This window comes from Arctopsyche grandis, chromosome 6 (assembly GCF_051622035.1).
Source record: "Arctopsyche grandis isolate Sample6627 chromosome 6, ASM5162203v2, whole genome shotgun sequence".
Classification (NCBI taxonomy): domain Eukaryota; kingdom Metazoa; phylum Arthropoda; class Insecta; order Trichoptera; family Hydropsychidae; genus Arctopsyche; species Arctopsyche grandis.
The window spans coordinates 24,177,329-24,199,887 of record NC_135360.1 but is presented as its reverse complement, the minus strand read 5'-3'; the positions used below and the strand labels follow the sequence as shown (position 1 = coordinate 24,199,887).

Below are 22,559 nucleotides of genomic sequence, written 5' to 3'. Positions count from 1 at the left end.
CTCATATTGAGGGCTTTAAGGGTCAAATTCCGTGACCTTTAAAGCGGGCTTAGAAATAATATGTATAGATTTTAAAAAGTTTTCGGTACTTTCCCATTACCTTGAAGCATTTTTTAAACAAAATGTATGTTTTATAATTCTAAAAAATTAGCTCACTCCCTCTACCATCGAACGAAGAAGATGACGTAATATACTTAAAAATAAGTGGAATTTTGTATGAAATAAAATAAACGGATACTGTATGCAAGAAAACGTAAATTTAAGCTTTGATTGTCTCGCTGAGAGATTTATTCAGCAATAGTCGTCTACTGTTTGTAACAGCCGTTCATTTCTTATGCTATTGAGCTAAATGGTTAACGCTGATCGAATTGTGCAAGGAAATTAAGAAAAATCAAAAATTATAACAACCATTGACTACGTCCACACTACCGATATCTACACCAGATATTTATGAAATTTGCCATAACCATTCCTAAATAACAACCACAGGTTGCAATATGGCAACTGGATATGGAAAAATTCGTAGATATCAGTAGTGTGGACGTAGCCATTGACTGGAACTGCGTTAAAGCAGTTTCAGCCGAGAATTTTGACGAACAACCCAAACAAAAAACGTAATCGTCGACAAAGTAACCGGACAATTAAACGCATGAAAAAAGAACATAGGTATTTTATAATTTCTTTCACTTTTTGTGGATTTTTTTCAGTGGTCTATACCAGAGCACTGCAAAGCGAGTGCCCCGCCATTTTTTGTGCCACGGGCACCATTTCAATATAATGCGTGCGAGTGAGATCGCGTGTGAGGGAGAAAGCGATGTTAGTTAACGTTTTGTCACCTACATATGTATGCACGAACTAGCCAGCAAATGAATATTTATTTAGATACCACAGAATATATTTTTCACCAACCAGTGACTAGTACAAAACAAGCAAATAATCCTATTATACTTGCACAAAATGACTTAAACCATGACTTGTACAAAATGACTTAAACCACGACTTGCATAAAATGACTTAAAATTGCAAAATATACTAGGATTTATTAATTTTAAATAAAACTTCGGGTTTCACAATTTATCTTTATTTCAAATACTTCACAAACATTAACTATCTGCTAAAAATTCATTTTGTAACACATCAATCGTCGAGTTGCGTCAAACAAGCCACACCCCTATCTATCCAATACTTTTCCGGTATGTCTGTCAATAAAGTAATGTTCATTATAAAATTACTAGAATGTCCAGTGGTCGCCAAAACTCCTCTTCTAGCGCTTGTTTTATAAACCGGACAAAAATAACAAGATGGTGGATTGGCGTCCGTTTTCTTCGCAGGTTTCATCCATATTACTGGTACAATGTCGAACAGTATTTTCGGCAAAGATTCACTCAACATTTTTTTATTTCTACTCCATCGTGCCCCCTCCAAGAATAAACCCTGCAAAAAATAAGTTGATATAAAAATTTTAAAGGCATGGACGTAATAACTCGCATTGAGTGCGAATATTGACATCTGTCAAATTTTATTTTTGACGTTAGCGTCATTTGAATGTTTATTGTTTACTTCCAAGTCGAACAAACCGGTCGACTTATCAAATATACTGATAGTGATAAAAATGTAAGTATAAATAATGATGATATACTTTGCACGCGATATAAACAATATCGACGAGATAATTATGTATATTAAAAATATATATTTTGCGCAAATGTGTGCAATAATTTTCATTGACCCCATCTATAGTGCAAAAACAGTGTAAACATACTTACATCGATGAATACACTTTCCACATATGTTTCCTTTATATGCTGCATGAAATATGAATTAAATGATATATACATATGAATTAAATGATGTATATATGATAATACTCGACTATATGCACCACTCAATCTCACCTTAGTGTACGCTCCAAAATCGGGCTCTATAATGACTTCAGATTCATATTCAGTAATCTGGTATTCGAAGTGGAGCTGATCGATGGGTATTCTAAATTTTCTCGAATAATTTTGCAACACTCCAGTCAGGAATGACTGTGTGAAGTAAAAACCGGAAAACCAATATACGTTGGGTGGTCCTTGATCGATCCAATCTTGAAAGAACTTCAATCTAAAACAACATCAATTGATTAACATATATTTGTTTTTTTTTATTATTCATTCAAACACTTTCAGTATAAGTCTGCAAACTTATGACTGTTACTAATCTTATTAACAAAAGCAAAAACGAACCGTATTTTCTTTTAACATGTGTTTATATATGTACATATATGCATATACGCAAATTTCGATAAAGTAAGCGAACTTATAGAAGAGACATCCAATGAATTTACAAGCCAGACATTTCAATTTTTGAAGGATTGTAGAGAGTTTTGATATTTGAAAATAGTTCATCATTTATACTTAATAGTTACATTGAGAACATAGTTAATAACAATATAAAAACCTTGTAAAAACAAGAGGATATTCCGAATTTTCTATATGCAGATAATTTTATTGGTGTGAAACATTGACAATACTAAATAAGAAAAAACTTTCTTGGAACACTTCGGTAAATGTAGAAATGCTAATATATAACGATTAACATATACCGTATACTGCATAAAGTATTGAATGTAAATTTGGAATACTTAAAATAAATTATTTGTGCCTTTTAATCCGTAGGTCGTATGTTAAACACTCGCTTTTTATGTGCTCACATATACGGACTAAAAAGAAAAGTCTAAAAATTGATGTTGTAATAAAAGTCATACAACCGTAGTATTCTGAAGAAACGTGGTAAAACTGACGAGCAGAGGTGTGTAATATTTTGGTGACTTTTTTGGTGTTGTGTAATTTTTGAAGTCTCAAATTATGTTTACGTTTTAATATTTCACAGGTGATCGTGCGTTTAAATCTTTATTTTTGTTCGAAAACTGTTGACATGTCTGGACAAAAAAGAAAAATTCTAACAATCGGAGAAAAAGTCGAACTCATTCGAGAACTGGAAAACGGAAAAAGCAACGCGTACATATCTAAAAAACTATCTCTAAACACGTCAACTGTCTCTGGCATTTGGAAAAATCGAAAGACCATTATGGAAGCCTTCGAAAAAAATAAACCAAAATTCAAAAAACTCAGAAATTGTGACAAAGAAGATCTAAATGACGCCCTTCTCAGTTGGTTTCAAATCCAACGAAACTCAAACATCCCAATCAACGGTCCGCAATTAAAAATCCAAGCAGAAAAGTTTGCTAATCAAATGGGATATGCAAATTTTGTGTGTAACAATGGTTGGATTGATAGATTTAAGAATAGAAATCACATTACATATAATAGAATTAATGGCATGTCCACGGACGTTAACACTACAACCAAAAGTTGGATTGAAAATGTCTGGTCTCGAATAGTAGACGGTTATAGTGAATGTGATGTATTTAACGGTGATGAAGTTGGATTATTTTATAATATAACACCTAATATGTACCATAAATACAAAACGGAAAAATGTTCCGATGGAAAATTTTCTAAAGAACGTCTTACAATTTTCATGTGTTCAAATATGTCTGGTACTGAAAAAAGAAAGCTTTTGGTCATTGGAAAGCCAAAAATTTCTCTATGTTTAAATAATGTTAGAAGTCTTACTGTAAAGTACAGATCGAATAAAAAAGCTTGGATGACTTCTGATATTTTTGAGCAAGAATTGAATTCCTGGAATGTAAAACTTCGTAAAAAAGGAAGAAAAATTCTACTCATGCTTGATAACTGCCCATCTCACCCTCGAATTTTGAACCTCAGTCATATAAAACTAGTTTTCTTACCTCCTGACGCTACTTCAATACTTCAACCGATGAAACAAGGAGTGATTAGAAGTTTTAAATGTAATTTTAGAAAATTACTAATATTAGAATATCTCGAGTCATTGGAGAGAAACGAAACTTTAGATTTGAGTATTCTTGATGCTATTCGGTATGTGAATGAAGCCTGGGAAGCAGTCACGTCACAGACCATCAAAAATTGTTTCAAAAAGTCTGGTCTAACTTTGAAAACACTTTTTAGGCAATTGAATGATGAAGAGGATGAAGATGACAAAGACGATGTTCGACTATCAGTATGGATGGTGGAAAATAATGTTGGCGGTGAAATGGAATATATGGATGAATTTGTGAGTTTTGACGACGACGTCGCAACAGCTGAAATTCCCACAGATGATGACATTATAGCTTGCGTTAAGCTAGCAGACATCGCCAAGGATAACAATGAAGAAGACGATGACGCCGATGAATGTATTCAAACAATATCCACCACGGAGGCACGCGCTGCTTTAAAAACACTATCAATGTTTTATGAGACTAATGATGTGGATGAGCAGTTTCAAATGCACCTAAAGAGTTTGAAGAGCATGGTGCAAATTTGCCACTTAAACAAAAATCAAAAGAAACATTAAATATTTATTATATTATAGTGCTAAAAAACAAAACTTTATTAATAAAAAATGTAAAAAAAGAAATATTAATATTTTTAATCATTTTCATATTAAAAAAATACGTGTTCGTTTTTGCCAATATTAAAACATTGAAAGTATCTAACATCCGCAGGTACTCATCCGTCATTTAATATATGTACATACATACACATTATTCAATGTATGTTATATTGCTAATTAATAATTATAGAATATTTAATTTTGTGCCTCTATTAGTCTTTGAAATTTATTTATTTATCTTTAAAAATAAATATTATTAAACACATGTAATACTGACAATTTACATTGGTCAATTTTACTCATATTTTCAATACAAATTCCTCATTATTATTTCCAGTTAAATGGCGGAAGAAAAGGTGTTGGCCAAAGATGGGTGGCGCGATGAAGCGGCTGCCGTCGTCAAAGACATACAAAACCACGTCAAATTAATCGAAGTATCAAAAAAACTCTGCAGTAGTAATCAAAGTATTTATCTTAATTTAATAACTTTCGAAGACCAAGAATATTGCATAGAGTTAACTGGTTCCGGATTCTCCATCGTTGGAAAGAAATGCGACGTGACGGACATTTCCGATGACGTATTTTATGAAACACCTTACAGTCTACTGAACGAATTGAGTGTCGCGTATCGAAAATCTTTTGGAAATGAATTATTTGAAAAATTAAGTCAATTGCAAAACGACTAAAATGTAATGAGGCAGTTGATCATTTGTTTCGTAAGGTGTGTGAATAATATTGTAAACATAATTTCTGTATAAACTTTACCTTGCTAATAAATCTGTAATGTACGATCCTAAGGGTTTCAATGACGGATACGATTTGGCGCTCCAGGTACTCGGTATTATACCTTTACTGATGGAATTGTGACATTCCTCTATTTCCGGACTCATAACTGCTAAACCTTGAATAGCTAGATGTACACTGTTTAGAGTTATTTTCACAACACCGATGAGTCTGTTGTAGCGAATTAATTCCTGAAAAATGTTTAAATTCTTATATTAATGTTTTGTTTTATAATCATAATCAGGGCCGGCCCAAAAGTGCAGCAGACTAGGCACGTGACTAGGACGCCATAGAAAAGGGGCGCTGCAAGGCGCCCCAATTTTTATTTTTTTTTTGATTATTAAATTGAAAAAATAAATAACTTGGCTTTCTTTAAACTTATAAAATATTCTATATTCAACTTAATTGTTCTACTCGAAATAACAGTACTGATTCTAAAATATTATAATTTACGAAGAACGCAGGAAGTTGACTGTCATATATCAACGACTCGTTGGTACAAATAGTAATTTGGAATTATATTTCATATAAAATATTGCTGAAACATAAAACATATACATATATATCAGGGATTCATTTGCTTCACGGAAATTAAATATCTTAACCAATTATATTCGAAAGAAGAAATGTCATTATAAAATTCTTACAATTCATTGTTGAATATAAATTAATGTCTTCATTACCGAATTTATTCATAGTTATCCATATTTTATTTTATTTTATTCATTTTTTTACACAAAATGTGTCTATTTTGAATAAAAATTTTAAATTTCATTTTTTATTTTTGTCTTTATATATTTTTCTTCAACATAAAACCAATCTGCCTAGGGGCGCCATATACCCTCGGGTCGGGCCTGATCATAATATACACTCAAAAAAATGATATAATTTCAAGTTGAATTACCTGTTTTAATACAGTATTCATGCTGTTTTCATATGTAATAGGATATTTTTCTGATACATCATCTACGTTGAATTCTTCTGGTATTTTACCTTTTATATCACTGATTATCTCATCAATACTGCTTTCGATACTATCGCCGCCAGCTCCAGTAGCTGTTATATGCGTTTGCGTCAGTAAAACACCCAAGAAAAGCTATAAATATTTACATTATTATTAATACGTATTTTAAATGGGCATGTGAATAATTCTATATATTTTTATGCCCAAAGTCTTAAACCACATACACTGCTCGTCTCTTGATTATCTTTTGTTATATCAGCGTTTTGATGAAGTCCAAATATCTCTGGCATTTGCGTCAAAGGAAACTTTTTAATGTGGTCAATTACAGACGAAAATTCTAAATCTGAAGGTATGTAATATATACCACTCGGAGAAAATGAATAACTGTCGATTAAATTATATGCATTAATCACATGTGTATATTTATTTACTCATAATTAGACTTTTATTATTAGCAATATTTAATACTTTGATGTTTCAATCACATCTTTGTTATAGTAGGTAGATAGAATTGACATCAGCAATCGTCTATCTTTGTCATCGGTAACCCTACCACCATAATTACATTCTCCAATTAAATAAGTTAGTGCCTCAAAAGGTACTTCTTCATAATCGGTTAAAAACATCTGTGGAAAATAAAATATTATATAATATAACAAATTTAATACTTCAAATAAATTGATTTAAAATGAATTTCACCTGCAACTGCATTACGCTTATGCGTAAATCTGACTCGTTAAATTCATAAGGTATATTCCAACCGAGTGGACCAAAGTTTCTCCTTTCTTGAACAACTCCATGAAAGAAGCACAACGAAAATAATAAACGATGCCAAATATTTGTGTGCGGACAATTAGAATAGTAGTCGAGATCTGATATCGGATCACTCATATAAGAACGATAAATGTTATTCTTCAGTCCTTTTGGAGCTTCATTAATCATTTTAATACCTAGAATTAATTTTACAATCATGAAACCATATATGTACATACATATGTATGTATGAATTACAGTTGCACAAAAAAAGTTAACTACCATTTTGTAACACTAACACTGGGAAAGACTCTGATGGATAACTTGTAAGCCAAATACGAAAATCTTGATGAGCCACTTCTGGAACAATAACTTCAGAGCATATGCGATCCAATTCAGGCATCCAACTTTGCATTAAATGGCAATTCTGCAAGACAACCCAGCCTCCAGTTTCCAAAGCATCTTGAATCATCGACGATGCTATTTTCCCCTACAAATCCAATAAAAAATAACCTATCCCTTTAAGAATTTCACTTATATTATCAATTTAATTTACAAATTCTCACCTGCCCCTGTCCCAAAGAAATACTTTTCATACTGACCACATTTTTGTCGGTAGAAAATTTTACCAAATTTGACATTGGATCTGATCCTGGCGATAATATGAATATTAGTGGTGTGCAGCAACTGCTATCATTGTAAGATTCCTCGAGATTGAACGGCGGTGCCTCTACATACATTGGACCGAGTTCAGAACATACATAATCTTGAACCATTGACAAAATTTTATCAGGTCGAATGCATCTGAAAATTACGTACTACATTAGTTTTCAGTAAACTAAAAAGCTAAATGTACATTTTTTTATGCTAAAATAATTAAACCTAAGTAAAATGAGTCGTATTATCCCTGTCGAATTTTCAAACGGTGGTGGAAACTCTACCGTATGAGGATCAGAATGGTCGTAAAATTCTTTCCACCTGCTAGTTTCCTTTTCAAATGCTTCTTTCAAGTGTTCCAAACTAAAAACAATTTTTTCATTTTGCATTTATTTTTACTTTATCTATGTTTTTACTAATTGTCAGCGTTATAAATACCCAGGTAGTGTTGATGCTCTAACTATTTCCGACCATGATTTTTCCGTAAGCCATTCTGGTGCCGGGTTCGAATGTATATTTTCCAAACTGAGTCCTCCAGTTATCAAAAATGATAGCAATTCTTCGTTTATTTTACCCTAAAATATACCCAGTTCATTAATTTTCAATCACATTAATTTTGTATTGCGAAAAGACAATCTCCTAACCTGAGATCTCAAAATCCCCAAAGTTAACACAAATGAAAATATTAATTTGTGCTTTTCAAATAAACAACGACAAACGTTCCTGTAGATACTCTGAGTAAAATTGTCATTGAGATCTTTGATACGACATTCCAAAACATCAGAAAATGGTGCATTTGTTATGGACTGGTTGTACAAATGTATGAACCTAAAAATTTTCTTATTTAAGTTTATATTTAACCAATGTTTATGCCAGTTTAAATATAATTAATATTACCATGACAGTGAATATTGGTACATGGGATCAATATACGTCAAGTCTGATATACAGAAAAACAAAACAGAACTGTGTTTCGAGACAGGAATATATTGAGATCTTGCATCGTCTATTTCCTGTTCAGTGACAATAGCAATCTTTTGTTTTTCTTGAATTTCTTTTGATAAAACTTTACTCGACGAAAGTATTTTGTTGGCGGCTTCATTTTCCAATATATTATCACTGGAAGAGAGTACCTTAAATTTGACATTTAGTAATTTTTATCTTTAGAAATAACATTATTGTATTAAAATATAATATTTCCATGATATAAACCTCTAGAATTTGATCTTCTATTTCTTTTAACATTTTCCTATTATTTGCCCCTTCAACTATCAATTCATTTTTCTTTTTTTCCAATTCGGGCTTATCTTTAGCCACTACAATACCAAGCAATTGGTCTCTTAACCCTTGCGGTGTAATCATAAAGTTTATCAATGCCACCTAAATTTTAATAATACATTTGAATTTATCCACTCTAAACTTTATTTACAGTTAACAATACATATGTAACCTTACTTTTACAGCTATTTCAGGGAGGTAATGGGGATTTCTCAGTCTCGTAGTTATGTACAATCTAAAATCGTGATTGTATTGCAATTGAGTTTCGCCAAAATTGAGACAATCTATACCTCCAACCTTCACTAAATTCATTTCTAATAACGGTTCTAAAGTTGGATCGAGCGTTTCCATCACATTTTCTAATATCACAGGTATACCAGCCTGAATAGATACCTCCAACACTCGAATATAATCTTTATCGTGAAGTTTTATAACTTTCAAATTTCTTTCTTTTTCTATGGTTTTTATCCACTTGTTGGCTTGATCTAAATAAATCACATTATCAAATTTTAACCTGTGTAAATTAATTTATTCATTAATTAACAAATTACCTTGTGGATCAATCATCAAAGGCCATCTTTTACATTTAGTCACGATGATGCCATTTTCTGTAGAAAAATTATCAACTGGCAACCCAGCTATATTCCATTCTCTGATTACTACTGGTTCTCCCAATGTATTAATTAATGAATAGTCGTCTGAACATGGCAGACCTTTTTCAAATAATAAATATATAAATGTTAACATCAAATGTGTATATTAAAAATACTGATAAAATAAATTGAATTACCATCTTTTATACAATTTTGATTCCACAAATCTATAAGTTCATTTCTGTAAGTCATTGTAAATGCTCCAAGGTAAGCAATGAAACCAGCTGATAACAGAACATCACCTATCAAAATAACAATAATCAAAACAGTGTATAGTATTTAAAAGTAGATTCGATCGTTTGACAAAAAAATAGTTTTATGCTCACTAACCGATTACATTTGTAAGCGATTCTTGCAATTTTACTGCTAACTGTGACCATCGATCTTTTTCACCGCCTAAGCCACTTATTAATTTCTCAGCTCTCTCTAACTTTTGAGTGCATACACTAATTTCATCTTCTAAACCTTTCTTTTTACGTGTGTATTCCGCAAATTCATCATTCAGCGTTTGTAATTTATCTAAAACCTTTACAATTTATTTTTTTTACTCCATGTTTCAAATTTCAACTCCAATTCAAATTTTATGAAAATGAATTTATCTCACTCCTTGAAGTTGAGCCCTCTTCTCGTTAAGTGTTTGCATTTGAGTTTGCAATTCACCTTCGGATTCTGCGAGTGCAATTTTCTTTGGCGCCACGACTTTTATAACCCTAGCATACACTTCCATTGCTCTCACCCACTTACACAAACCTTCACAAGCAGTTGATACTTTTGTAATTACAGCTGGATCAAATTCTCTATCTGGTATATACCTAATTTTGAATTCCAAAATTATATCGAGAGAAAAATTAATAAAATACAGAAATGATGAAATAAATATGTACCTTTCTCGAATACGTTTCATTATAGTTGGATTGATATTATCTTTGTCATACGTTTTTAATGATTCTAAAAATTTCATATCTCCTAATAGTTTAAGTGATGGACCCCAAAAGTCTTCTGTAACAATACCTAAAACAAATCAAAAATCATAAGAAATATGAAAAATGATAACATTACTTCTTAATTTTATTTTTTTATATATATAAAAACCTTCTGCATTAGTTCTTCTATCACATTTGACTCCTTTCATGACGCATACTGCTTCCATAACCAATTTAACACCAGCCGGAGGATTTTTCATTGATTTAACTAGAGTTATATCAGCAGGTTTCAAAGTATTTAAAGCACTTACAGCTGCTTCTAAAGCAGGCACAGCCTCAGCGAGATCGCTTTCACAATCGTCCTTAATTGCTTGAGCTGCAGCGGCCGCTTCGTTAGCCAAAGCTTCATCAGCCCCTACAATCTATCACATAATATGTAGATTTTCCAAAAATACAGACAAATTCACATTTACATTGAGTAAGAAATCTACCTCTTTTTGCGCTTCAACAACTACTGTATCCTGTTCTATTTTAATCATCAACCTCTCTGTTTTATCTGATGTATCAACCAATTGGGGATGAAGATCTGTTAATTGAGCTTGCATGACCAAAACTTGTCCCGCTGCAAAGTCCAGTTGTTCCAGTCCTGATATATATCTGAATTTTTAAATAACATGTTTTTAATTGCACAATTTATTTTGTAACCTTTTTTTGAAATATTTTAAAAACATACCTATTCCTGGCTTGTGTAATTTGCTCTACTTTTATTTTATACAGTATTTGAAATGTTTTAAGGAGCTCCAGATATGTGGTTGGTGTTACATAATTTTTCCGCTTTTGCTCATTATAGAATCTAAAAAAATAATTTTGGTTCAGTATTTCAATATAACTTTTTTTAATAATGAACGTACATATATGTATATGTATTCCAACCTTTCACTACACTCTTGAACGCTGGTGTGAAAAAGTTTGCAAATATTAACGCTAGCAATTTTGTTTGCATCCGACAATATAGTTATATCTTTCAAATTCATCATTGCTACTTTTTCTAAAGCTTCGTCTGGCCATGGGGTATACCTAAAATTTTCAAATTGAATATATATATGATATTTTTATATAAGTACATGTACCTGTACTTTATATGTAATAATTTTTAATATACCAGTCTATGGTGCAACAATTAACAAGCGACGGAAACATTCTCATATTATTTCGAAAAGAATCTCCAATCGGTGACATAGCGAACGCTACATGCAAATTAGTTTTCACTCTCTCCACATAAAGATTGAAAAGAGCAAAAGGCGTAGTTTCCACTTGACCCTGAAAATAAAATGGAGCATTAAATTTAACACAAAATATTATGTAAAAAGAAATACATATCGTATTCCTAACCATTTCTCTTGCAACATTAAGCATTTTCTCAATTATTTCAGCTTTGTCTTCCATTACATAAAGATTTGGTAAATCGCCAGCATTAATAATCATATTGATATCTTCGACCATACTTGTATATTTAATTTGAGTATCAGAAATAAGAAAGACAACAGGCTTTCCACCGATACCGGCTTTCATTAAAATTTTCTTCAAATCCTCATACCACTCCGTTTGACCATACAATTGGGATATTTTAATCTGTATTGTAAAAACGATAATTAAAAAATAATAATCTACATTTGTCTTAATTGGTTTACCATTTATATAAACTTATTTTCAGAAATATAATTTTTACTTGAAAACAATCAATCTCTTCAATCGAAGCTGCCAACTTAATTGCACTACCTCGTCCGCTTCCTCCGACTCCCACGAGTAATAAATGTCCTATCAATATTGTATGTATTTAATAATTATGATTACAATTTGTTATATCTATTATATACATATATATGTACAAATAAAATCATTACCATTTTCTTGCAAAAGAACCCTACAAGCTCTTGAAATGTGATCCAAAGCATACCGAAACATCACTAAATGCATCGGAGTTGAAGACATCAAATTATATTCTTCCAGATAGTATTCCATTTTTTCTACCATCAAATCAAAATCAACAACCTATGAATAATTATAAACCATTAATTATCCACGTACAATAAATATTTCATTAATTAAATTGTAAATATACTTGATCGTAAATTTTTGGATCAGCATCAGGCTCCATATAGTTTCCAAAAAATACGTTTTTTATATGTTTGTCTTGTATTTTTTCCCCTTTGGGAATAAAACTAGAGATGACTGTGTTTAAATTCACACGAAAACCAGTATATACTGAACTATTTACAACTTCAAAAAGTTTTTGTCTGCAATAAAGAATGTACATTTTACTAAGCATCATTATTATTTTAATTTCTTGCTCATATTGTAACTAAAAAATTAATACCTATCGTTTTCATCGACAAGCCTGTCATAAAACACTCTGTATATTTCGTGAACCCATAAAGTTATCATTTTATTAGCTTCTCTCATATGCGTAGACGGCACTAACAGTATACCTTTAATAACCATAGCAAAGGATCTCAAATTAAACATATAGTGTGACTTTGAAGGAGTAGGTAAGAAAGAGCTTATTGCCGTCTTGTAAACTTCCATTGTAGCGGCTACGATATTCTAAATTAAAATGATCATACAATATCAACACGGCACTTGATTTGATTCGGAAAAATGAAATGTAACTCACTTTGGACATCTGATTTACAGGCTCTACAAATCCTTTTGTAAAATGTAAATCTAATATTGAAGTAAATATTTTAGTGAGTGTTGTATCTTCGAATGAATCCACTGAAATGATATGCATATGACGAATGAAGCGACTCGTTACAATGTTTGAACCATCATTCTCTGGAAGCATCGCCGATACAAATAACTGCGTTGGAATTGGTAGAAAAATTTTTTAATTCTCCATAATTTTAAATATATATCGTAAAAACCTAACTTACCACGTCTACAAGTTCTTGTCTTGTACAATCTTTGAGATCATACCAATGACCGTGATCAATCCATTGTCGTAACAATTCTATCGGTGGCTGAGCTCCATAAATTTCCTTTTGAGGCATACTCAAATCGTCCACAAACAGTACACACTAATCATCACAAACAATTATAATAATGCAACCATTTTATATAGGTACATATGTATATATAATTTATAAAACAAAAACACTCACTTCCTTTCCCATTGCAGGACCATAAACACCCTTACGTCTTTTATCCAATTTTGACATGATTATTTCTTGCGTCTAAAATGGCACTCATTTAATCCTATATTATATTTTAATATTTTACGCTATCATTATATGAAACTTGAAAAACCTGATTTGCGCTAGTTCTTGCAGAGAAATTTATGGTATTGATGATGAATTTATTTCTTGGTAGTGTTCTGAAGTAGCTTTGCACCGTGCAAGATTTTCCAGTTCCAGTTGGACCAGTCAACAATACCGGAATTTTATTAGAAATCATTTTATGTAAAAAGTATCGAATATAAGAGTTTTCATTTATCGGAACAATCACATCTCCTGACTGTCGAAAAATATGCATATAACATTAAACTAAAGCATTGAAAATTTGCACTACTATGTACATATATATATATACAAATTATACCCACTTTAGTATTGTCCGTGGCGTAAAAATCTTTATCTGCATCTGTCCAATTTATCCAAGCTCCTCCATTTTTTTTATCAAATACATAATCAAATATAAGTCCCTTGTCTGGATAAAGTTGATTTTTAGTCAACTTGAAATTTTTAGGTTTTGGATATTCTTCAAAAACTCCGTCCAACAATTTTCTAAAAAATACGTCAATAGACTTTCTGCCAATATCTGCAATATTTCCAAATAAAACTCCTTGGATGAAATTTAAAAATAAACTAAACAAGAAGGATAATTCTTACTATTTATATTTCCACAAATTCCCCAAATCACAGAGAAAATCAAATTACACAGAAGCCAAACGATATTGTTTGAATTCTCCTCATCAATCATTGTATTAAATAACCTGCAGAATGACTTTAAAGAAAATATAATTACAAATTTGTAATACATTAGATTAATTTATACCTTAATCAAATATGATACATATTATGTATGAAAAATTGTTGTAACTATGTATGTAAATATACTAACATAGAATAAATGCTGTTCGTTAGTTGAGATGAAATAAAAATCACCATGTTTCAACTGTTTAAAAATTGCTGGAACTAGCCATTCTATTACCTCTTGTATAACATCAAAATGTTCTTGCTGAACTTTGGTAATAAATGTTGTTTTAAATGACTCTAGCAATGGTCGCCAACCTGAAACCCAATTTTGCATCATATCATCAATGCGACACCTTATTCTACAGCTTTCAATCCAATCACATCTTACCTAGTTGGTTCGATTCGAAATAAATCATACCGCAACGCGATACCGTAGCGGGCGATGCCTGGTCAAGATCGGCCGGCTCGAAAATGAGATTCATCGTATTTGACATCTAAACAAGATTATAAATTATATATTTACAGACTATTTTGATTTCGAAATTCTGTTTCTGAAATATTAATTGACCTGAATTATCTCTCCAGACATAAGACAAAGCTTTTTATTGTCGTCCAGAACTGTGTTCATATTTTCAATCCACACAGCATCCACCGGCCCATCAAATACAATCCATTTGCGTTCTTTCGAAACAGACGAAGCAAACTCTCTAAAAGTCAAGGCTAAAACTCCATCGGACCTAAAATTTTATAAAATTCTAAACATATACCTGTAATTATTTTATTGTTTAGCAAAATAAATTTAGATTTAGATTTACCACTCATGAGAAACCGGATCGAAGCATCCATATAGTTGTCCCATTGTTATGGCTTTCGGGTTGATTACTCTGTATGTTGCACCATTTTCTTCATGTTTTGGTGGAGGCGTAGTTTGAGTTTGAAGTGAATATAAAGATTGTGCCAAAACCTATGTATTTTTTTAAATTTTAGATTATTGTTTTATATTCGTATTTCGTATCTCAAAAAATAATTAACTTGCAAACCTGATAAGCAGATGTTTTTCCCGACATTGGATCTCCTACTATCATTAAACCGTGGCGAACGAGTATCATTTCATATATCTTGAAAAAGTTTATCGCATTTTGTCATTATATTTACGTTTTAACAACACTACAATTTATAATACAAAAAATTATTAACCTCTAAGATTTTTGTTGTATACCAGGGTGTTTCCTGCAAATTATTCTTTACCAACTCATTTGATAAATGCTGTTTCAGTTCATTTCTCTCTGGATCAAGCAAGTTCACATCAGGAAAGAGATCTTTATAGATTCCAATAAACAATGAGACGTCCTATTGAATATTAAAAAAATCCTTATATTCTAAGCGCAACTAAATATATTGACTATTTCGTTTAAAATTGATGATAACCTGTGATAAAAATTTAGGTAAATTTATATCAATAATTGCCCTCAGTACCAACGAAGCCTCATTTACATCTGGAAAATTTTTTTTCAAAGCTCCAGCTGCTAAAAGTACAGACTTTACAGCTCTCATTCCGTAATCGTAATGATTTTGGGATGACAATTGCTCAGAACACAACTTGTAAGTCTGAACAATTTTTTCAGCCAGGCTGTAAATTAAATTTACATTAAATCGTATGAATCCATTATTACAACGATTAATATTTCCCGCGAAATTTTACTAACATCCCTGCATTTACAAAACCATTTGAAAATAATGTTACTTCGCCGATCATTGCATAATCTGGCACCATCATTGCCACAGTTCTGAAAAGCACTTTGAGATTATCTGGCAATTCTTGACGACCCGCATAACTAAAATGGAAATCAATAAAATGTACATACTTTGAACCAGAAATTTACCAGTTTGGAGACACTATAAAAAATTTTAATTACCCTGGATTCATAGTAATAAAAACAGTACAAGTCGGATTTAACAAAATATCGGCTCCTTCGAAAGTAAACCTTTTAACTTTTTTTATGATGGCCATTTGTATACTCAAAATTTGCTGAGCTACTACTGATAAAACTTCCAGTTCAATTCTATTGAACTCATCAAAGCAAGACCAAGCTCCAGACTGTGCCAATCCCTAAATTTGAAAGCATTTTTATTAGATGATGAGGAATTTAAATCATTTACAAATAAATCTTGAAACAAGATTTAAAATATTACCTTGAAAAACTTTCCTAATGCCTTGTAATCAAGACCATCCGAACAATTAAAAACGACGCACTTTTTAGCAACCGCTTTGGCCAAATCTTTACATGTTTCAGTTTTTCCAGTTCCAGCTGGACCTTCGGGAGCTCCTCCCAAACTCAATTTCAGAGCGCCCATCAAAGTACTGTGCATATAAATAAAAATCAACGATTTCTATATAAATACACACTCTCATGGACGGCACAAGTTAAACAAAATATGTTACCGAAAGCATCTGTCTGTTAACGGTGTTGCAACCAATCTGCCAGTGTTTCCTAAATATTCGAAACCGTATGCGATATCCGTTGTAATCATCGAACAAGTGATGGCATTATCGCGCCAATAGTATCGAAGTTGTGAAATCCACTGAAAATCAGTTACTTTTTGTGTCTCGAAGTCGATTAATTGCTGAATGATATCACGGCCTAAAGTTTGATTAATTTCAAAATTATAGTACCTTTTATATTCAACTCAAAGTATTATAAAAATAAAACCATATACCATGAACGTCGATTACAATTAATGCTTCAGTCGTTATTCTTTTACTAACATCCAAATTTCCCTGTACCAAATGAACAATTTCTTCAATTTGAGAGTTACATTTAGCATAATGACTATCCAATGATTGATTTTCAATCGCCTCTGTCGTCTTTTTTAATAAATAATCATTAGTATTAGTATGCTTAAAGTATATATTCTAACAGAAATTCAAATATACTTACTTCGGCAGTAAACTGCATACAATTTACGACTTGCACAATTTGACCAGGCCATTTTTGTGCCCACTCTGATCGCTTATCTGAAAAATAGCTTGGAATCGCCTCTAAACAAATATCTCTCAGACTCAAAGACATCTGTTCTTCTAGTTGTGACAGCCACCGTTCCACCATTCCCTAAAATAACAATCACATTCGTCAATATTTGTATCACTTAAATTATATTTACAGGTTTATTTTGTCAACCTTGGCATCCTCTGGATTTACAGCATTCGCAAGAGTAACATTTTCGCCCTCAGCTGAAATCATTCCTATTACTTCTTGCTGATCATCAAATTGCAGTGAATATATGCCCTCAAAACATTTTTTCAGATGTGGTTGTACTCTCATCGGATCTTTTGTTTCCGAAAGAATCTCCAATAATTCGTCATTTGACAAGAAAAAGAATCTAATAATAACATGTGTCATATAATAAAAATGTAATTAAACTATAATTACAAATAGAAAAACATAAACATGCCTTGGAAAGAACAGTCTTTTTTTCTCCAAATAGTCGTTTAGCCCTCTTTGTATATCAGAAAGGAAATTGTTTGAAGATTTCAACGTTGCCAATAGACCAGGATAAGCCGTCGCTTCTAAAACATCTGGAACTTTTTGGGTCGCCGACATTATGGATCGCCATTGCTTATCCACTTCCCTGAAATTGCGAGCTTCAGTCGGCATTTGACGCATAATATCTTCTGATGAAAAAATTGGCTCCAAATACATCCAAGCACTTTGCACCTAAAAAAATATACATCACTTATACATGTTTTTTGAATTATTCTAAAATAATTATTCCGATGCATACTTGCAACCACTGATCGAGAATATCTTGCATAGATATTAATTTTTCTTCCCATGCTTGCATCTCAGCTTCAAATGGTTTGACATAAGGAGAGCCTCGCATTGTTTGAGATTTTAATATATGATCATCCAACATGAGTTGAATATCATCGACGCTGCTCAATATTGCCACTCCACTATCTCTGTATATAAAATACACACTTTAGATTAGTACAAGAAAACAATCAATATGAAGATTAATAATATAATTTTACTTATAAATCTCACCTATACATGACACATTCGAACTTTACGCCAATCCACTCTTGTTTCATTTTCAACAACGCCTTTTCGAGAGTATATTCTTTGGAAGCCGCTGAGCTAATCTTTTCCAAACTTTCTATGTGAAGGTGTAAGCCTAAGTCAATCATATCAGACAGCGAGGAATCTGGAGTGATTTCGATCGGAACACCGATGAGTTCTGATATTTGAGTCCAATGATGAGCTTGTAATCCCTGTAAAAAATTATTTACTTACATCCAAATTTTAATAATAGCCTATGAATAGTCAGCCATTTTTTTTTTACCTCGTTACATATAGCTTGAAGAACTGGAATCAATAACTTGAATTTATCCACTCTTGCTCGCACCATATCAGCTACACGCTTAGCACCCGGATAGTCAAACAAATGTTTACTCAACTTATACAAAAGCTTCCATTGGCCCTCCACCTCTTCTTTGATTTCCTCGGCATTTAATCCGGCGAAAGGTCCATAATACCTTAAGAAAAACATCGTTTATAATAAAGTATTCTATTTCATACTGATTTTAGTATTATATATATGTAATATTTACACATCTAAATTACCATTTTTCATAACCAACATGAAAATCTAGTGATGTGTGCCAAAGTTTATAAAATGGATCTACAGAAGTGAGCATAGCCACCAGCATTGCAAATACAGAAATTTCTTGATCCAACAAAGACTCTTCTTCATTTATATTAATTGCTTCTTGCTTGTCTTCCTATTAAAAGTAATAATAATATCACATCTATATAAATATACATATGTAATATTGAATATATTATACTACCATCAATTTGGAATGGATTTCATCTATTTTTGCAACATAATCTTTCATAAGCTCCATGTTAACGAGAGGTGGATCTAATTTCCTAAATGCGTCCAACGATCGTTCATGTCTTTTAAGTTTTTCCTCGAATATATACTTTCGCCCTTTCAAAGCCTCCTCTGCCATATTGCGCTTTGTAGTCAAAGTCTTCAACGATAATTCAATAATCACATCCATATCGATGGGCCAAACAAATACTCTACTGTTCAATAATATGTCTTCAGCTAAACCGAAACAATAATAATAAATAATTTCATTATATGTATATAACTAATCAATATAATTATATAAAATTAATATATACCAATTAGTTCTGCATGATCCATCAAAAACAAAACGTTATCTGCAGTGATCCGAGACTTCTCCTTCAAGTCGTAAATGGTAATATCGCGACAGTCTACAATGTAATTCAACAATTCGACCAATTGAGCAGTGGTTTCTGGCATTTCTGAAGCTCTTTGCGACATAGTCTGATACACGAAACAAATTCTGAAAATTTAAATTAAATATTCATAGAGGACATCGCTTCGTACATCGAGTAATAAATTTAAAGTTCTTACTCTTTATTATGTTTCCTATTTAATGTTACAAAATAGTTAACTATATGGTTTCTAAGATCTGTTATTATTTTCGACATGAAATCATTAATCACACAACAATCCAACATAATCATATTCAAAGGTACGTGTCTACGTAGAAAGGTGATTTCATTTCGGATTTGTTCATACTTTCGTATCTGTCTACTGAAGTCCTATAAGATACGAAAAAAATACACATTCATAATGTAAAGTCATTTTTAAATGGAACAAAAACTATCCTAACAAAACAAACTTCTAAAAGAGGGAATGGTTCTTCAGCAAACATTTTCGTCAGCAGTTCTTTGGCTTGTCCATTGTAAATAAAATCATATGGTGCATACAATTCAAGATATTTCATTGGACCAATACAATTGACGTTCAAATAGTTCAAAGTTTTATTAATTATTTCTTGTACACGTTCTTCAGACACGTCCACAGAAAATAAATACAACTCCTTATGTTTGAATTCTACGAGTTCAATAAAAACAGTTTTTAAGTATAGTTGTAAATCAAAACAAACAATTTTATCTAGTAGACTCACCTGGAAATAAATACCGTTCAATTCTGGGTAAATCCTTGTTTACGTCGATGATTTTTACCAACCACGATTGAACATATTCCCTCACTTCTTCGAGAGTTGGATTGAAACATAAATCACCCGTATTTGTATCCGAACAGACTTTCATCAAAAGTAATGGACGTTTGTTTATCATATAATCCTCATATACTTCCCCAAAATCATTGCCATCCTGTAAATTATTATATATTCATATGTAGAATATATACACACATACATATATACACATTCATTGAAAATCATATCAGACCTGGTAAACAGAAAATTCGCTAGAAAAATGTTCCAAACTTGTCATTACCAAATCGCGAATTTGTTTCGACATCAAACCACAGATAGATCGAAAGAAGCCTTCAACTCTTCGCGTGGAATCAGTCTTTTGCCTCGGTGCAAAGCAGCTCCATTGATGACGTAGACGTACCATTGCATCGGCCACATCGCAAATCCACTCGTTCAAAATTACCGATCTGGTCTCTTGGCACCGTTTCACTAATCTCTCCTCGAATGTATCGCAATAGAGAGGAAACGATGATTCCATTTGCATCTTTTTCATATCGCAAATTAGCATCTTACTATATCTATTTGAACAACGCGAAACATGTATACATTTACAGATTAAATAAAAATGTTTTATATTTCTATGTAAGATTAGTATGTATGTACTTTTCTTTCCATATTTTTTTCAATTCCAATAAAATACAATTTCCTTGGAAGTATATATAGTACAATTTTTGTTTAGCAACAGTTATAGACGTGTGCCATGGCATCGGTGCACGTACTATTAAAGACGGCCAACGCAATGGAAATAATTTGACATTCAATCTCAATTTTTCATGAGGATCTTGAAGAATACAACGCAGAATTGATTCTTTCATTGCAATAAAATATTCATTCAATATTTCTTGTTGTAGATCTGCTATCAATTTTTTATAATTGTGTTTGTTTCCAATTGTTTTCCAAAGTGTCATCAATCGCTGTAATGCTCCTTCATACAAATAAACAGGATATGGTGATACATAGTGGTCGGTATCATTCTAGAACCAAAAAGCATGTTAAAAATTCTATATCATATTATAGTTATATACTGCGTACGAATAATTCATCGTTTTTCTTACTGAAAATATATAATGATTGATGTTGTCTATTTCATTTTGATCGATATCCATTGGACAATCAGAAACAGCTCTTTTTATTAAAAAACACAACTGTTCTTCGGGAGCATGAGGTAGCCCAGCTTGTAATTGAGTTAATCTCCTAAAAAATAATAGAATACTTTTGTTGATAATGACAATGAAATTATTAATTTTTTTAGTATACATATTTATGTAACTATATACTTCAATTCTTCATTTTCTTCTAATAGTTTTTGCTGTTTTCTTTGCATTTTCAATTTTTCAGCTTTGGTATTTTTCAGTTTTTTTTCTTCTGCTTTTCTTTTGAAATATTCACCATTCAATAAATCAATTAATGGTACCAAACCTACCGAAATATGATTGAATAATTAGCATTTGATCAAAATATTTAACATTTTAAAACTTAGTCGCAATTACCGCGCATTTCTTCATTTTTCTTTTCCCTTTGCTTTTTTTCATTTTCTAGTCTTTCCTTTTCAATACTTTGTCGAGTTTTTATTTTGGGAAACTGAATTTCTCCATCTTCTCCAATTGGACCGTATCTCTTCTCTTTTGGCTTCTTCTTTGGTGGTATATAACTAATTTCTAATATTCCAGTTTTTTTTATTTTATCATCTAAAATTCATACGTATATTCAAATATTACATACTTATTACTACTAACTCTTAAAAAAGTATATAATTTCAAATATAATATTACCATAACCGAAATATTCTTGAGAATCTTTGCAGATAGTTTTCTTCGTCCATGGTTTTCCTTTCACTAACGGAGGAAAATTAAATTCATTTTTATTTGTCTCTGGATCTATTTTAACAAGCGCTACACCTGTATTATTTCCAGTGTCACTATGCAAATCAGGCATCCACATCAAGGACCCTTCATTCTTCCTTTTCAAGCTACTGTGTCTTTTATTAGGAGACTTTTTTGACATAGCCAT

At 31.7% G+C, this 22,559-nt stretch overlaps 2 protein-coding genes across 4 annotated transcripts in view; one reads left to right on the top strand and one right to left on the bottom strand.

Moving 5' to 3' along the window:
- The window catches only part of LOC143912972 (GSK3B-interacting protein-like), a 7,664-nt gene extending 1,640 nt beyond the window's left edge, over positions 1–6,024 (top strand). For 2 of the 3 annotated variants that reach the window (XM_077432453.1, XM_077432452.1), the window contains exon 2: positions 4,799–6,024. In XM_077432453.1, coding sequence (XP_077288579.1) covers positions 4,803–5,147 — 345 coding nt within the window. In that variant the 5' untranslated portion in view covers positions 4,799–4,802 and the 3' untranslated portion in view covers positions 5,148–6,024. Of the gene's footprint in view, positions 1–4,502; positions 4,574–4,798 lie in introns of those variants that run through there. The other variant, XM_077432454.1, reaches the window with a different exon arrangement.
- On the bottom strand, positions 1,069–22,559 carry Dnah3 (dynein heavy chain 3, axonemal). Its single transcript, XM_077431952.1, has 66 exons — positions 22,322–22,559; positions 22,040–22,237; positions 21,827–21,887; positions 21,605–21,743; positions 21,153–21,523; positions 20,743–21,067; positions 20,457–20,664; positions 20,169–20,383; positions 19,898–20,088; positions 19,642–19,826; positions 19,299–19,561; positions 19,072–19,229; positions 18,791–18,983; positions 18,493–18,719; positions 18,230–18,407; positions 17,900–18,162; positions 17,626–17,827; positions 17,386–17,556; positions 17,165–17,312; positions 16,890–17,088; positions 16,640–16,808; positions 16,363–16,556; positions 16,153–16,281; positions 15,875–16,076; positions 15,644–15,796; positions 15,487–15,564; positions 15,262–15,410; positions 15,015–15,183; positions 14,835–14,940; positions 14,592–14,761; positions 14,360–14,474; positions 14,070–14,288; positions 13,779–13,981; positions 13,634–13,705; positions 13,406–13,549; positions 13,147–13,332; positions 12,850–13,076; positions 12,595–12,769; positions 12,377–12,524; positions 12,202–12,290; positions 11,865–12,104; positions 11,635–11,792; positions 11,406–11,549; positions 11,206–11,325; positions 10,964–11,129; positions 10,642–10,894; positions 10,434–10,560; positions 10,154–10,361; positions 9,880–10,075; positions 9,687–9,791; positions 9,448–9,609; positions 9,074–9,381; positions 8,831–8,998; positions 8,516–8,751; positions 8,263–8,446; positions 8,057–8,193; positions 7,844–7,981; positions 7,528–7,765; positions 7,244–7,451; positions 6,908–7,158; positions 6,677–6,834; positions 6,433–6,592; positions 6,149–6,340; positions 5,227–5,435; positions 1,896–2,106; positions 1,069–1,434 (listed from the first exon to the last, which is right to left on the bottom strand). Exons 1-66 carry the CDS (start codon positions 22,557–22,559, stop codon positions 1,138–1,140), a joined length of 12,204 nt encoding a protein of 4,067 aa, XP_077288078.1. The 3' UTR covers positions 1,069–1,137.